This window comes from Salvelinus namaycush, chromosome 3, assembly GCF_016432855.1.
Source record: "Salvelinus namaycush isolate Seneca chromosome 3, SaNama_1.0, whole genome shotgun sequence".
NCBI classification, from domain to species: Eukaryota; Metazoa; Chordata; class Actinopteri; order Salmoniformes; family Salmonidae; genus Salvelinus; species Salvelinus namaycush.
Genome location: NC_052309.1, coordinates 32,057,862 through 32,074,686, shown reverse-complemented (window position 1 = coordinate 32,074,686; position 16,825 = coordinate 32,057,862). Strand labels below are relative to the sequence as shown.

The 16,825-nt window shown below is 40.5% G+C and overlaps 1 protein-coding gene across 5 annotated transcripts in view; it reads left to right on the top strand.

The window, feature by feature from the left end:
* Positions 1-16,825, top strand: part of ncor1 (nuclear receptor corepressor 1) — a 117,797-nt gene that overhangs the window by 18,932 nt on the left and 82,040 nt on the right. For all 5 annotated transcript variants that reach the window (XM_038975628.1, XM_038975621.1, XM_038975615.1 and 2 more), the window contains exons 3-6: positions 11,774-11,868; positions 13,720-13,939; positions 14,248-14,430; positions 15,779-15,901. In XM_038975628.1, the coding sequence (XP_038831556.1) occupies positions 11,774-11,868; positions 13,720-13,939; positions 14,248-14,430; positions 15,779-15,901 (621 nt within the window). The remainder of the gene's footprint in view (positions 1-11,773; positions 11,869-13,719; positions 13,940-14,247; positions 14,431-15,778; positions 15,902-16,825) is intronic.

Here is a 16,825-nt window from a genome sequence, read left to right as displayed (position 1 = left end):
GGTTGATAAATTTGATTTCCTTTGATATTTTTTGTGTGATTTTGTTGTCAGCACATTCAACTATGTAAAGAAAAAAGTATTTAATAAGAATATTTCATTCATTCAGATCTAGGATGTGTTATTTTAGTGTTCCCTTTATTTTTTTGAGCAGTGTGTGTATATATATATTTTTTTTTTTAAAGAACGTTCCCAAGGTAAACGGACTATTTCTCAGGTCCAGATCGTAGAATATGCATATAATTTACAGATTAGGATAGAAAACACTCCAAAGTTTCCAAAACTGTCAAAATATTGTCTGTGAGTATAACAAAACTGATTCTGCAGGCGAAAACCTGAGAAAATATAACCCGGAAGTGATATATATATATTTTTTAATTCTGTGTTTCCTGGCCAGTCTTTCTTCCATTTAAAGGGGTATCAACCAGATTCCCTTTCCAATGGCTTCCTCAGGCTGTGACCAGGCTTTAGACATAGTTTCAGGCTTTTATTTTGAAAAATGAACGAGATCTTTCAAAACGCGTCAGGTGTCCTCTGAATAGTGCCTGCGCGCCAGAGGGGAGCTCTCCATTTTGCTTTTCTCTCTTATTGAATAGGTTATGGTCCGGTTGAAATATTATCGATTATGTTTGTTAAAAACAACCTGAGGATTGATTATAAAAAAACATTTGACATGTTTCTACGACCATTACGGATACTTTTTGGAGTATTGTATGCCGTTTACAGTAGCTTATGTGTTTGCGGTACTCTGTGTGGTGTTGCTAATTTAGCATTTCAAGCACCTCACGGACGATAAAGAATTTTGAGTTGAGACTGCAGGTTATCTTCTTCAGCATCGAAGACAGTTCTGTGATGATTGACTCATTTAGAAGCAACGTTCCGTTCCAAGTTGCTTTGTTTTATTTGGGATTGGTTTTCTACGTTTATTTACACTGTTTTATTGTACAGCTGGAGCATATATTGTGAAATGTTATATAACGATCTTCATTAGAGTTGTCATGGGTGTTAAATGGGACACATCACACTCACAGGCTGTAACTACTCAAATATGGTTATGGAAACATAATCTCTTGGAACATAAATGGTTGTGGTAACCAAGTGAAGAGGAAAGAGATTTTGATATTTAAAATCAAAACGGGGATTTTGTGTTAATACAGGAATTACAGATAGAGGCACTGAAAGAGGAGGCTGGGTTGCAAAAGTTTATCATAGTTCATTTAATTCCAAACAAAATGGGGTGATTTTATTCTGATAAGCAAAATACATTTTGTAATGTTGAAGCAACATAGAGTTTGGCAGGCTTATCTGCATTGAGGCTCTTTATAAATAGGATTAAGGTAGTATTATGCAACATGTACAGTTGAAGTCGGAAGTTTACATACACCTTAGCCAAATACATTTGAACTCAGATTTTCACAATTGCTGACATTTAATCCTAGTAAAAATTCATTGTCTTAGGTCATTTAGGATCACCACTTTTATTTTAAGAATGTGAAATGTCAGAATAATAGAGAATTATTTATTTCAGCTTTTATTTCTTTCATCACATTCCCAGTGGGTCAGAAGTTTACATACACTCAGTTAGTATTTGGTAGCATTGCCTTTAAATTGTTTAATTTGGGTCAAACGTTTCGGGTAGCCTTCCACAAGCTTCCCATAATAAGTCGGGTGAATTGTGGCCCATTTCCTCCTGACAGAGCTGGTTTAACCGAGTCAAGTTTGTAGGCCTCCTTGCTCGCACACGCTTTTTCAGTTCTGCCGACACATTTTCTATGGGATTGAGGTCGAAGCTTTGTTATGGCCACTCCAATACCTTGACTTTGTCCTTAAGCCATTTTGCCACAACTTTGGAAGTATGCTTGGGGTCATTGTTCATTTGGAAGACCCATTTGCGACCAAGCTTTAACTTCCTGACTGATGTCTTGAGATGTTGCTTCAATATATCCACATAATTTTCCTCTCTCATGCTGCCATCTATTTTGTGAAGTGCACCAGTCCCTCCTGCAGCAAGCACCCCTACAACATGATGCTGCCACCCCCGTGCTTCACGGTTGGGATGGTGTTCTTCGGCTTGCAAGCCTCCCCCTTTTCCCTCCAAACATAACGATGGTCATTATGGCCAAACAGTTCTATTTTTGTTTCATCAGACCAGAGGACATTTCTCCAAAATGTATGATCTTTGTCCCCATGTGCAGTTGCAAACCGTAGTCGGGCTTTTTTTATGGCAGTTTTGGAGCAGTGGCTTCTTCCTTACTGAGTGGCCTTTCAGGTTATGTCGATATAGGACTCATTTTACTGTGGCTATAGATACTTTTGTACCTGTTTCCTCCAGCATCTTCACAAGGTCCTTTGTTCTGGGATTGATTTGCATTTTAACGCACCAAAGTACATTCATCTCTAGGAGACAGAACGCGTCTCTTTCCTGAGCGGTATGATGGCTGCGTGGTCCCATGGTGTTTATACTTGCGTACTATTGTTTGTACAGAAGAACGTGGTACCTTCAGGCGTTTGGAAATTGCTCCCAAGACTTGTGGAGGTCCACCATTTTTTTTTCTGAGGTCTTGGCTGATTTCTTTAGATTTTTTCCCATGAAGTCAAGCAAAGAGGCACTGAGTTTGAAGGTAGGCCTTGAAATACATCCACAGGTACACCTCCAATTTGACTCAAATTATGTCAATTAGCCTATCAGAAGCTTCTAAATCCATGACATCATTTTCTGGAATTTTCCAAGCAGTTTAAAGGCACAGTCAACTTTGTCTATGTAAACTTCTGACCCACTGGAATTGTGATACAGTGAATTTTAAGTGAAATAATCCGTCTGTAAACAATTGTTGTCAAAATGACTTGTGTCATGCACAAAGTAGATGTCCTAACCGACTTGGCAAAACTATAGTTTGTAAACAAGACATTTTTGGATTGGTTGAAAAACAAGTTTTAATGAAGTTTTTATGTAAAACTTCCGACTTCAACTCTAATCTCCCAATAAGGAGGACCCAGATTTTATTTGTATTATTATTTAAAAAAAAAAATGTAATCACGAGGTTGTCAAACTGGGAAATATAGAGGGTCAGATCGTCCTTGCTGGAGACTTTTTAACCAAGTGATGGACAATTTTATTGATAGAAGTAAATTTACAGGTAACTCCACACCAAAGGATAGACTTCCAATACATATGCTTGCAGAAGATATGGGCCTTACAGACATATAGAGATTAGTCATCCTAATGATAGATCAACATAGGCTCAACTGAAAAGATTGAAACCTCTAAAGCATATATTAGAGGGAAAATAATAGCTACTAACAAGACAACTAAATATGCAGAACACATCTAATGTAATTCCAGCAATTAAGAAGGGAATAAGATGGTGACCTCATCCAAAGAGATAAACAGTGTGTTTGAATGTTTTTTTTAATGAATATTTACATACAACCTCCTGTTCAGCGATGCCTATAGATAGCCAGGTAGAGGAACTGGACTACTTTAACAGAAGAGGAGGTTAGAGCCACCATTTTATCTATGAAAGCAGGGAAATCACCTTGTCTGGATGGCCTTCCTATAGAATATTCTACAACAAGTATGTTGACATTACTGTACCTGTATTGACAGTGGTTTACCAGGAGGCATTTAAAAATGGCTCTTTTCCGGACACCTTTTAATGAGGCTTTGATATTGCTTATTCCTAAAAAGGATAGAGATACTACAGAACCTGGGAATTTTAGAGCCATCAGCCTCCTTAATGTGGACTGTAAGATTCTTACTAAGACCCTTGTGATATGCTTAGAGAAGGCACTACCTAATATTATACATAGTGACCAAGTAGGATTTACTAAGAACAGGACCTCAACTGATAATATGAGGAGACTCTTAAATCTCATGAGGAAAAACGTCAAGGGGGTTGAATACTTTTGCAAGGAACTGTAAATATACTCAGTTTAGATATTTAACCCTATGTGCTAGAGGTCGACCGATTATGATTTTTCAACGCCGATACCAATTATTGGAGGACCAAAAAAGCCGATACCGATTTAAATCGGCCAATTTTTTTATTTATATATTTGTAATAATGACAATTACAACAATACTGAATGAACACTTATTTTAACTTAATATAATACATCAATAAAATCAATTTAGCCTCAAATAAATAATGAAACATGTTCAATTTGGTTTAAATAATGTTAAAACAAAGTGTTGGAGAAGAAAGTAAAAGTGCAATATGTGCTATGTAAGAAAGCTAACGTTTGAGTTCCTTGCTCAGAACATGAGAACATATGAAAGCTGGTGGTTCCTTTTAACATGAGTCTTCAATATTTCCAGGTAAGAAGTTTTAGGTTGTAGTTATTATAGGACTATTTCTCTCTCTACCATTTGTATTTCATTAACCTTTGACTATTGGATGTTCTTATAGGCACTTTAGTATTGCAAGTGTAACAGTATAGCTTCCGTCCCTCTTCTCGCTCCTCCCTGGGCTCGAACCAGGAACACAACGACAACAGCCACCCTCGAAGCAGCGTTACCAATGCAGAGCAAGGGAAACAACCACAGGCTCAGAGCGAGTGACGTTTGAAACGCTATTAGCGCGCGCTAACTAGCCAGCCATTTCACTTTGGTTACACCAGCCTCATCTTGGGAGTTGATAGGCTTGAAGTCATAAACAGCGCAATGCTTGACGCACAACGAAGAGCTGCTGGCAAAATGCACGAAAGTGCTGTTTGAATGAATGTTTACGCGCCTGCTTCTGCCTACCACCGCTCAGTCAGATACTTCGATACTTGTATGCTCAGTCAGATTATATGCAACGCAGGACACGCTAGATAATATCTAGTAATATCATCAACCATGTGTAGTTAAGTAGTGCTTATGATTGATTGATTGTTTTTATAAGATAAGTTTAATGCTAGCTAGCAACTTACCTTGGCTTACTGCATTCGCAAAACAGGCAGTCTCCTTGTGGAGTGCAACGAGAGAGAGGCAGGTCGTTATTGCGTTGGACTAGTTAACTGTAAGGTTGCAAGATTGGATCCCCCGAGCTGACAATGTGAAAATCTGTCGTTCTGCCCCTGAACAAGGCAGTTAACCCACCGTTCCTAGGCCGTCATTGAAAATAAGAATGTGTTCTTAACTGACTTGCCTAGTTAAATAAAGATTAAATAAAGGTGTAAAAAATAATAAAAATCGGCAAAATCGGTGTCCAAAAATACAGATTTCCGATTGTTATGAAAACTTGAAATCGGCCCTAATTAATCGGCCATTCCGATTAATCGGTCGACCTCTACTATGTGCTCATTAAGGGATGTAGGAGGCTTGGCTTTACCAGATGTCAAATTGTACAATTTATCATTTGAATAACCTAAATTGGCAAAACATTTGGGCAAAGGGGATGCTGGCTTGGATTGGATAACAATAGAACAGGAACTAAATGATCATTTTACCCCTGTTGATACTCTGTCACATGGTCTGTTGAAACTTTGAACCCAATTGTTTTACACTCAAAAGAGGTGTGGAGAATAGTACACAAGTTGTGTGGAATTTCACATCTGAAACAAGGATACTCATCATTGTGGCACAATCCAAGGCTATGGATAGGTAAGAAGTCTGTGTACTGGAAACAGTGGCTAATGAAAGGAATTCATACTATAGGTGATCTGTACAATGATGTTTTAATGTCATACTCAGATTTTGTACAAAAATGTGATTTGGGAGACCAGGGACATTTCTGGAAATATTTACAATTGAGAGAATGTTAAATAATGTATTCTAGAAGAACCAACATCACTCCCTAAAAACACAACCTTATGGAACAATCCCTGGATAGGTTTTCAGAATTCACATTCAGATAAAATAAAATAAAAAAAATTGGTCCACATGGAAAACTAAAGGCATTGAAACCGTCAATTACTTTTTTAAAAGGAAATACATTTATTTCCATGACAGAATTAAAAAGTAATTTTGAACTGGCCAATGTAGATAGTTTCAAATACGTGCAACTTAAGTTACATATCACAATTTCATTTTGAAATATTTTGGACATCAGAGCAACCTTGAGGGAATCTTATTTGAGTCAGAAAATTATTTTCATATGATAGGGAAGATATACAAAACATGGCAGAGAGCATATTCAACTGAACATCTCTTAGAAAAAAATATAAACTGTTGGAACCAAGGCTTAAAAAGAACTGATGTTGGCACAAGATGGAGGAAAAGTTGGAGCATAACTAATGAAATTACAGTTAACGAAAGTGCTGTAGAATTTGTGAATTTTGTATAATAAATTCTATACATTAGTTTATACTGGAATTAGTGTACACAACGGCAGAGTTATGTTTCAAGTGTAAAACTAATAATGACTCAATAGTCCATGCTTTCTGGGAATGCTATAAATTCCAGAAGTTGTGAGTGGAGCTAGAAAAACGTCTGTCTACATATTTCAAGACATGGCATATGGGGGTGTACTGACCATACCCAATGGGCTGGACGATTTATCTTTTCGTCATGAAAAAACGTATACAAGAAACTTGGAAGTCAATCAATTCGCCATAAATTGACACAATGGGAAAAATCGGTAATGATTTGTTATTGAAATAGCATTATTGACCGAGCATAACAAATTGGTACAATTTTAATACCATGTGGCCAAGAATAATGTAGGCACTAGGGATGGGTGTGTGAGCATGCGGGTCTGGGCAGATGAGATGTAGTCATTGTTTGTGTGTGTCTGTAAGTTTTTGTTTTTTGGAGTGAATTTTTAAAATTTTAAAATGACGATTAATAAATTAATTCTCTAGTCTGGGTACCTGTCTTTTAGCTAACTTTCCACTCCATGTCATTGCCAAAGAGACTGGCCTTTCTGTAATCTAATCATGTTTATTATGCAGCTGGATTTATGGTGGAGTTGCGTATTGGTTGTTGGAAATGACATTAACATTTTCCATGACAACATGGATTAGTCAAAAACAAAGATTTAGTTGTTCGCTTGGCAAGTTGTGTTTTGAGGCTTTGGATTTGCAGTATGTATTTAGTTTGAGAATTTAGACGTAAACTAGCAACTTTTGACAGACTGGTTTCGTCTGGACAAACATTTTTTTTTCTTAGCAACCAGATACCAATGTGTTCTGTGTAGAGAAAAAAAGTGATAGCATTCCAATATTTGGATAATAGTTGTGATTGGAAGGAAGATGGCTGTGATGGTTATTGAATCAGGATCAACTCCTCTGTTGTCCTCCAACTCATTAATGATAGAATGTTCATATTTTACAGATAGCAGAAAGGCCTGTCTTTTTGGCAATGACAAGGAGTGGAATGTTTGCTAAAGAGACTGGTAGTCGGGCTAGTAACCAAGAAACTTGATATTGACATCTAGTCACTTAGCTAGCAAGTTAGCAATCAAAATACATTGCTGAAGCCCTGAGCTGGATATAATTTGTGACACATCTTAGATTTCTTATAGTTGTAAGCAGTGGCGTAGCACGCAGCCCCCGGTATACGTAGAAACGTTATATCGCCCAAGCCTAATAAATATAGATTAGGGCTGAGCCCATTTTAGTCGATTGTTTGGTCGATAGGCTGTTGGTCAAGCAGTAGCAAAAAAAAAACTAAAAGACATCATGGGTTACAAGACACCTGTCTGATTCGCGCCTCTCTGAGTGGACTGATCCATTGTGGAGGCAGTGGGGAGGGCACAGTCAACCAGTCTAAGACATGTGCTACTGAAATTGTTTCTGGTTATATTATGTAAGAACAATTTTTAAAAAACAACATTTTATAACATGCGCTTTCTCCCATGTTGGATAGTGGTTGCTGTCTAAGGTTCAGAAACACATCACTGTGCTGTTGAATTGGCGCCTTTTCCTAGACCATGTTGCTATGTGCATAATAGCAGAGTTAACCAGAATATTGGTGTTGAGAACAATGCACGGAGGCAGAATGAGGAGATGAGAATACAGCCCTTGCCTTATTATCTAAGAAGAGTGAGGAGAGAGGAAACACTAACTTAATTAGGTCTGTAATCAATAGCCTAACTGTTAAATGTGCCTGACTTTATAAATCCTAATTCGGAAAGTATTCAGACCCCTTGACCTTTTCCACATTTTGTTACATTACAGCCTTGTTCTAAAATTGATAAAAATGTCCCCCCTCATCAATCTAAACACAATACCCCATAATGACAAAGCGAAAAAGCTTTTTAGATATTTTTTTGCAAATGATTTAACAAAAAACATACCTTATTTAAATAAGTATTCAGACCCTTTGCTATGAGACTTGAAATGTAGTTTACGTGCATCCTGTTTCCATTGATCATTCTTGAGATGTTTCTACACCTTGATTGGAGTCTACATGTGGTAAATTAAATTGATTGGACATGATTTGGAAAGGCACACACCAGTCTATATAAGGTCCCACAGTTGACAGTTCATGTCAGAGAAAATACCAAGCCATGAGTGTGAGGCACTGATCTGGGGAAGGGTACCAAAAAATGGTACAAAAGAAATTATGCAGCATTGAAGGTCACCAAGAACACAGAGCCCTCCATCATTCTTAAATGGAAGAAGTTTGGAACCACCAAGACTCTTCCTAGAGCTGTCCGCCCGGTCAAACTGAGCAATCGGGGGAGAAGGGCCTTGGTCAGGGAGGTGACCAAGACCCCGACGGTCCCTCTGACAGAGCTTTGGAGTTCATCTGTGGAGATGGTTGTCCTTCTGGATGGTTCTCCCATCTCTGTAGCACTCCACCAATCAGGCCTTTATGGTAGAGTGGTCAGACGGAAGCCACTCCTCAATAAAAAGGCACATGACCGCCCGCTTGGAGTTTGCCAAAAGGCACCTAAAGGATGAAACCAATATTGAACTCTTTGGCCTGAATGCCAAGCGTCACGTCTGGAGGAAACCTGGCACCATTCCTTTGGTGAAGCATGGTGGTGGCAGCATCATGCTGTGGTGATGTTTTCAGTGGCAGGGACTGGGAGACTAGTCAGGATCGAGGGCAAGATGAATGGAATGGAGTAAAGTACAGAGATCCTTGATGAAAACCTGCTCCAGAGTGTTCAGGACCTCAGACTTGGGCCAAGGTTCACCTTCCAACAGGACAACGACCCTAAGCACACAGCCAAGAAAAACACAGGAGTGGCTTTGGAACAAGTCTCTGAATGACCTTGAGTGGCCTAGCCAGAGGCCTGACTTGAACCCAATTTAACATCTCTGGAGAGAGCTGAAAATAGTTGTGCAGCGATGCTCCCCATCCAACCTGACAGAGCTTGAGAGGATCTGCAGAGAAGAATGGGAGAAACTCCCCAAATACAGGTGTTCCAAGCTTGTAGCGTCACACCTAAGAAGACTTGAGGCTGTAATCACTGCCAGAGGTGCTACAACAAAGTACAGAGTAAAGGGTCTAAATACTTATGTAAATGTCATATTTAAGATTTTTATTTTTAATGCATTTGCAAACATTTCTAAACAGTTTTTGCTTTGTCATTATGATTGCCTTGAGAGAGAAGCTGTTTTTCAGTCTCTCGGTCCCAGCTTTGATGCACCTTTACTGACCTCGCCTTCTGGATGATAGCATGATAGCAGAGTGAACAGGCCGTGGCTCGGGTAATTGATATTCTCAATTATCTTTTTGGCCGTGCTGTGACATCGGGTGTGGTAGGTGTCCTGGAGGGCAGGTAGTGTGTGCAGACCTCACCACCCCCCGGAGAGCCCAGTGGTTGCTGGCGGTGCAGTTGCCATACCAGGCGGTGATGCAGCCCGACAGGATGCTCTCAATGGTGCTTCTGTAAGAGTTTGTGAGGGTCTCAGGGGACAAGCCGAATTGTTGAGGGAGAGGTTATTTTCCTGGCACCACTCACCTCCCTATAGGCTGTCTCGTCATTGTTGATAATCCGGCCTACTACTGTTGTGTTGTCTGCAAACTTGATTTAAGTTGGAGACATTCTTGTCCACGCAGTCATGGGTGAACAGGGAGTACATGAGGGGGCTGAGCACGCATCCTTGTGGGGCCCCTGTGTTGAGGATCAGCGAAGTGGTGTTATTTCCTACCTTCACCACCTGGGGGGCGGCTCGTCAGGAAGTCCAGGACCCAGTTGCACAGGGTGTGCTTCAGACCCAGGGCTCCGAGCTTAATCATGCGCTTGGAGGGTACTATGGTTTTGAAGGCTGAGCTGTAGTCAATGAACAGCATTCTTACATATGTATTTCTCTTGTCCAGATGGGATAGGGCAGTGTGCAGTGCGATGGCGATTGCATCGTCTGTGGATCTATTGGGGCGGTATGCACATTGAAGTGGGTCTAGGGTGTCAAATAAGGTGCGGGTGATATGATCCTTAACTAGCCTCTCAAAGGACTTAATGATGACCGAAGTGAGTGCTACGGTGCGATAGTCAATTAGTTCAGTTACCTTTGCTTTCTTGGTTACAGGAACAATGGTGGACATCTTGAAGCAAGTGGGGACGGCGGACTGGGATAGGGAGAGATTGAATATGTCTGTAAACACTCCAGCCAGCTGGCCTGCGCATAATCATTATAACATGATCATCAATGCTTGATAGTTTTACATGGAAATAAACTCGCCGTATGCGTGTAGGCCTAAGTGTTGGGGTTGGGAAATTGGAGAGTACAGTAAAAGGCCTATGTTTTGAATTTAATTTGCCAGTGATAATAACTGTTTTGAGATTAATTAGCAGTTGGTCTGATAAAGTTTGAGAGAGACAGACCCTAGGTTTTCCTTGTTTTCCTTGCAAAATTATCCCAAAACACACAATCCACGAAGGTCATTTCATGTTTGTTAGGATTTGATTACAAAATTCTCAGACCCTGACTTACACCGAATGCAGTCAATGGTACATTTCTGGTTATTTACAAACCGTCTATGGACAAAGTGAGGGTTGTTGTTTTCCTCTAGGTAAGCCTCAACTTTCTGTTAAGTGCATTGACATGTCTAGTTTTGTTTGTAGGTCACAGTGTGCTGATAGCATTTCATGCCCTGATAGACGATTTTAGTTTTCTAGTGTGATAGATTAAATAGATGTTAGTGTCACGTTTGACCAAGGTACTAAGGTGCTTGATGACCTCAGTGAAGGTGCCAATAACCTCAGTGAAGCTCCACCATAACCTCTGAAGTGTCTTGGTGCTTCTCTGGCTATTTGTACAGTACAGTCGCCTCATTGGTTGCATTTACACAGGCAGCCCAATTCGGATATTTTTTCCCCACTAATTGGTCTTCTGACCAACCACATCAGATCTTTTTCAGATTAGTGGAAATAAGATCAGAATTGGGCTGCCTGTGTAAATGCAGCCAATGAGGCGACTGTACAAATAGTTTTTTATTTACATCGTTAATAATCACCAAGTAGAGTGGTTTCCCCTTTGATAGTGTCGATGTATCATAGACATAAATGTCTCTGCCTGAATATGTCTGGTGCAAGGACACCGATAGCTTTACTGTTCTCTTCACAACAGATCAAAGAGAAAAAATGCCTAATCCCTCCCATACAGCAAATGCATTACCTTGCATTCTAACATGCTGGATTCTGCAATGCTGCCCGTTTTTGTTTTTGCATTATGGAAAGTATAGGGACCTACAAGTTGTTTTATAATCTTAAACATAAAATAAAAAAATGCTTTGGCAAAAGCTTTGTTTTGGTGAGATGTGTTCTTGCTATGACTTGCCATGTGTTATCATCAGGCTGTGGAGACCTGCCCTGTTCACTGTGCCCAGACTGGCTGTCACCCACCATGTTATTATGGATAGCTTCCCATGTCATGACCTTGTGTGTGTGTGTAGGAGTTCACTGTCCCGGACTACCGAGGTCACCTGCAGGACCAGCAGGGTCGGCGAAGGCCTTCCTTGCTTTCTGAATTCCACCCTGGAACTGAGAGGTACGTAACCATACCAACAGCCACCTCCAATCTATACTTGACAAAATTATAAATGCAACAATTTAAACGATTTTACTGACTTACAGTTCATATAAGGAAATCAAGTCAATTGAAGTAAATTCATTAGCCCCCAATCTATGGATTTCACATAACTGGGCATAGGCTCACCCACTTGGGAGCAAGGCCCACCCACTGGGGAGCCAGCCCCAGCCAATCAGGAGTTTTTCCCTGCAAAAGGGCTTTATTACAGATAGAAATACTCAATTTCATCAGCTGTCCGGGTGGTTGGTCTCAAATTCTCTAAAATGATGTTGCAATAATCAATGACCAGCAGCGTACTGGTAGTAATACATCTAATAAATAATCATTTTAGCAGCATTATGTTGTCATCCAGAGTCACATATAATTATGTATTTATTTATTTATTTTCCAAGCTATAGCACACACTATTTCACATACAGCAGGTTTTTAAAGGACCAAAGAGTTTGCTCTGCTTTGTATTTTCATTTTTGCCATGGGAAAAAATATCCAAATATTGGTATCGTCATAGCCCTAGTACACGCCAGAGCCATGTATTTACCATGAACAAAAATATAACACCACATGTAAAGTGTTTCATGAGATGAAATAAAAGATTACAGAAATGTTCCATATACACAAACAGCTTTTTTCTTGCAAATTTTGTGCACAAATTTGTTTACATCCCTGTTAGTGAGCATTTCTCCTTTGCCAGTATAATCCATCCACCTGACAGGTGTGGCATATCAAGAAGCTGAGCAAACAGCATGATCATTGTGCTGGGGACAATAAAAGGCCACTCTAAAATGTGCAGTTTTGTCACGCAACACAATCCCACAGATGTTGAGGGAGTGTGCAATTGGCATGCTGACTGCTGGAATGTCCACCAGAGCTATTGTCAGAACATTTTCTTTTATTTTCTTTACCATAAGCAGAGTTCCTCTGTCAAGTGTTCTTTTGCCCATCTTAATCTTTTATTTTTATTGGCCAGTCTGAGAGATGCTTTTTCTTTGCAACTCTGCCTAGGCCAGAATCCCAGAGTTGCCTCGTCACTGTTGACCTTGAGACTGGTGTTTTGCGGGTACTATTTAATGAAGCTGCCAGTTAAGGACTTGTGAGGCGTCTGTTTCTCAAACTATACACTCCAATGTACTTGTCCTCTTGCTCAGTTGTGCACTGGTGCCTCCCATTCCTCTTTCTATTCTGGTTAGCGCCAGTTTGCGCTGTTCTGCGAAGGGAATAATACACAGCATTGTACCAGATCTTCAGTTTCTTTGCAATTTCTCACATGGAATAGCCTTCATTTCTCAGAACAAGAATAGACTGACAAGTTTCAGAAGAAAGTTCTTTGTTTCTGGCTATTTTGAGCCTGTAATTGAACCCACAAATGCTGATTCTCTAGATACTCAACTAGTCTAAAGAAGGCCAGTTGTATTGCTTCTTTAATCATGGACAACAGTTTTCAGCTGTGCTAACATAATTGCAAAGGGGTTTTCAAATGATCAATTAGCCTTTTTAAAATGATCAACTTGAACTTGGATTAGCTAACACAACGTGCCATTGGAACACAGGAGTGATGGTTGCTGATAATGGGCCTCTGAACGCCTATGTAGATATTCCATAAAAAATCAGCCATTTCCAGCTACAATAGTCATTTACAACATTAATAATGTCTACACTGTATTTCTGATGAATTTTATGTTATTTTAATGGACAAAAAAGGACATTTCTAAGTGACCCCAAACTTTTGAACAGTTGTGTAAATCTGTGGTTTGTTTCCTTGCCACGTTACTAACGAGAATTGCAATACTGGTATCGTCCCCATCACCCCAGGCCTCCAGAGAGACGTCATGGCTATGAGCAACAGTTCCACAGTGTCACCTCCCAGCACCAGACCGATGGACACGAGGCCCTGGAAGCCAAGCGGCCTCGCATGGAGACCGTCTCTGAGGCCCACTTTTCCCACAATGCCCTGTCCGGAGGCATCGTTCTGCCCCAGCAGTCCCACCAGGTCCAGGACAGCCTCAGAGCCTCCGGAGGGGAGGTCAAGAAGGTGGGTTTCGCCTATCTACCTAGTTCTAATAAAGACATGGAGAACTATTGCTAAAGCAATGTATTAAAACCCTCAGTGACTTTCAGTATGTTTGAGGGCATCGCTTTGTGCAAGGTGAGGTACAGAAGGGCTAATCTTGATCACATAATGAATATTTATATGGGATACAAGTTGATTTGTAGATTCTGTACAGTCTGACTGAGTGATTCTGTGACTACATTGCAGTCAGACTGCAGTTTCAAACATGTACAATCTATTGAACCCTCATTGACTGCAGTGGATTCACTTTCTCTATGTCTGTGTTCCAGGAGACCCAGTTCAGTGGCATGAAAGCCGAGTCCCAGTCCCCAGGAGGGCTGCACCGTGTGGGGGAGGAGCAGGACAGCTCGCCCTCCAAACTGTCCAAGGAGGAACTGATCCAGAGCATGGACCGTGTGGACAGAGAAATCGCTAAAGTGGAGCAGCAGATCTTCAAACTGAAGAAGAAGCAGGTGGGTTAGGCCACTTGTGACGTGACACACTACTTGCCTGCCCCAGACCTGTTGGAAAGATTAATATTCTGTGATTTGTGTCGATTGGAAATCTTTTCTATCTTGGGTTTCTAGCTATTAACATAATATTGGAGTAGATCTTAACACTGCCCTTCAACCAAATGCAGCAACATTACATCTAATTGAATGTTGATTGAACCAAACAAATCTATTTTTGCCGCTCATTCATACCCTCTAATAACATGTTTCACAAGATGTTATAAACAAGTTAAAAGCCTCTTGTCTCCGTGACAAGGAGGTGGAACTGAGCCAGTCCATTGTGTAAGTGAGCCAGGCAGGGTGAAAGGGCCTCCAGCTAAGCCTACAGGTTAGGTAGTCGTCCCAGCAAGGACCACTCTCCTCCAGGCTGCGCTACAGGTCACCCCCCTGCCTTCACTGCTGCGTTTGAAGGCAAATCTCTGGGTCTGTTAAGTTGCTTACCACGGGAGTACAGGTCAGCTAGCTTGTTGCACACCTATGTCTGCTTTGAATTACTTGCTCCCAGAAGACGGTGAATATCTGGAGCTATGGGATTATTCACAATATCAAGCTCTCTTCCTGACCTGGTGAAGAGATAATTAACTCGCTTTTTTGTGGGGATTTGAGTTGGAGAGCAAAAAACAGTTGCTATCTTTTTGGAATCCCTACTCGTTAGACAGGAATGTGAACTGCACTTGGCTTTGGGAGAAAGTAAATTTTTGTGTTTTCCTAAGGCTTTTCCCAGGATTTTCTGGGAATTATTTATTTATTCAAGGTATTCCAGGAGCTCCTAATCTCGGGTGGCCTTTTGTAACCTAGTTGTTTACATAACCTTTAGCATGTAAACACATGGACACCAGTTCAACACACACACACACACACACACACACACACACACACACACACACACACACACACACACACACACACACACACACACACACACACACACACACACACACACACACACACACACACAAGTTCAACTATCAGTCAGCAGAGTGAGCCTCAGAAAGTGCAGAGACCAGCATATCAGTTAAATTACAGAGCTCTTAAAATAAAAAAACAAGCATGAGCCTCGCATATCAGAGACTGGAATCAGATTAGCACCGTTGAGTTAAAATGGAGCCTTGTTCTCCTGCCCAGCCACCACCATGAGCTGTATAGAGGTGGAATTAGAAAACAAGAACATTTTGTTTGAAAACTCGCAGCATGAAACCCATGTCTTATTCTTTAAATGTATGATTTATGGAGGAGAGGAAGTTTCCCATATAATTGGTGTGTGTGTGCGCGCACACTCATTTGTTAACTGTTATGTGTTGTCTTATAGCAACAACTGGAGGAGGAAGCGGCGAAGCCAGTGGAGCCAGAAAAGCCGGCGACCCCTCCCCCCATACCACAGGAACACAACAAACACCGCAGCATCGTCCAGATCATCTATGACGAGAACAGGGTGGGGTTACCGGGGAATCCTGTACACCTACTGTACTTACTCACTCACTCACCTCTACTACACCTGCCACTACTACACAAGACAGCTCTTTCAATGTGTCTGGTGGTCTTACCATGCTTAGGGCTGGGTGATCAAATCCTGATGTTTTCAAATTTATGAGCGATTCACGATTTCTTTGTTTTCTCTAAATAAGTTTTGCTTCTCAATTAAAGGTCAATACACTGCATTTCAAACAGTCAGCAATAATCTAATTAATTCAGGGCTTTTAAAATTATACGTAGGCTAAATATAAGCGTTTCACAAACGTAAGACACACTAATAATTCAATTATTTTCTCAAAATAGTTTATTCTGCCTTTTTACAATACTCACACTTACAATAATCACTCTGAAACGGCCCTTTTTGTTACAAATTTAACCAGAACCATGCACAATGCATATCCACTAATAATGACCAACTTATTGTAGCAGCACTAATAAATGACTGTTTACAAGACCTGGGTCTCAAAAGTTAATCTCTCAAGCACAAGCCCACGTGATCGTGAGTAGTCAACTAATCTTTATATTTCAAGTCTAGCCAACTTGAATCTATTTGTTAGCTAACAAGGTAGAACAGTTTAACTGTTAGAACAGACCTTCCTGTCCGTCTCCACCTGTTTGAACAGCAAGCTAGCCTGTCCACTTTGTTTTTGATGTTGAAATCAAGTGGCCTACCTGGATAAGAAGTTGCTTATTTCTCAGAATGAGAACGAGTTGCCAACTCCTGATACAAATGTGTATTTTTTATGCTCATTGCAAATGTATAAAACAGACGAGACAGCTAGCACATAACTCTGTGGATAAAATGCTGCTAGGGGTACGTGGTATCGCAATGCCGTACGCGACAAACTGAGCATGCATTTTCCAAATCAATGTTTTCTGATAC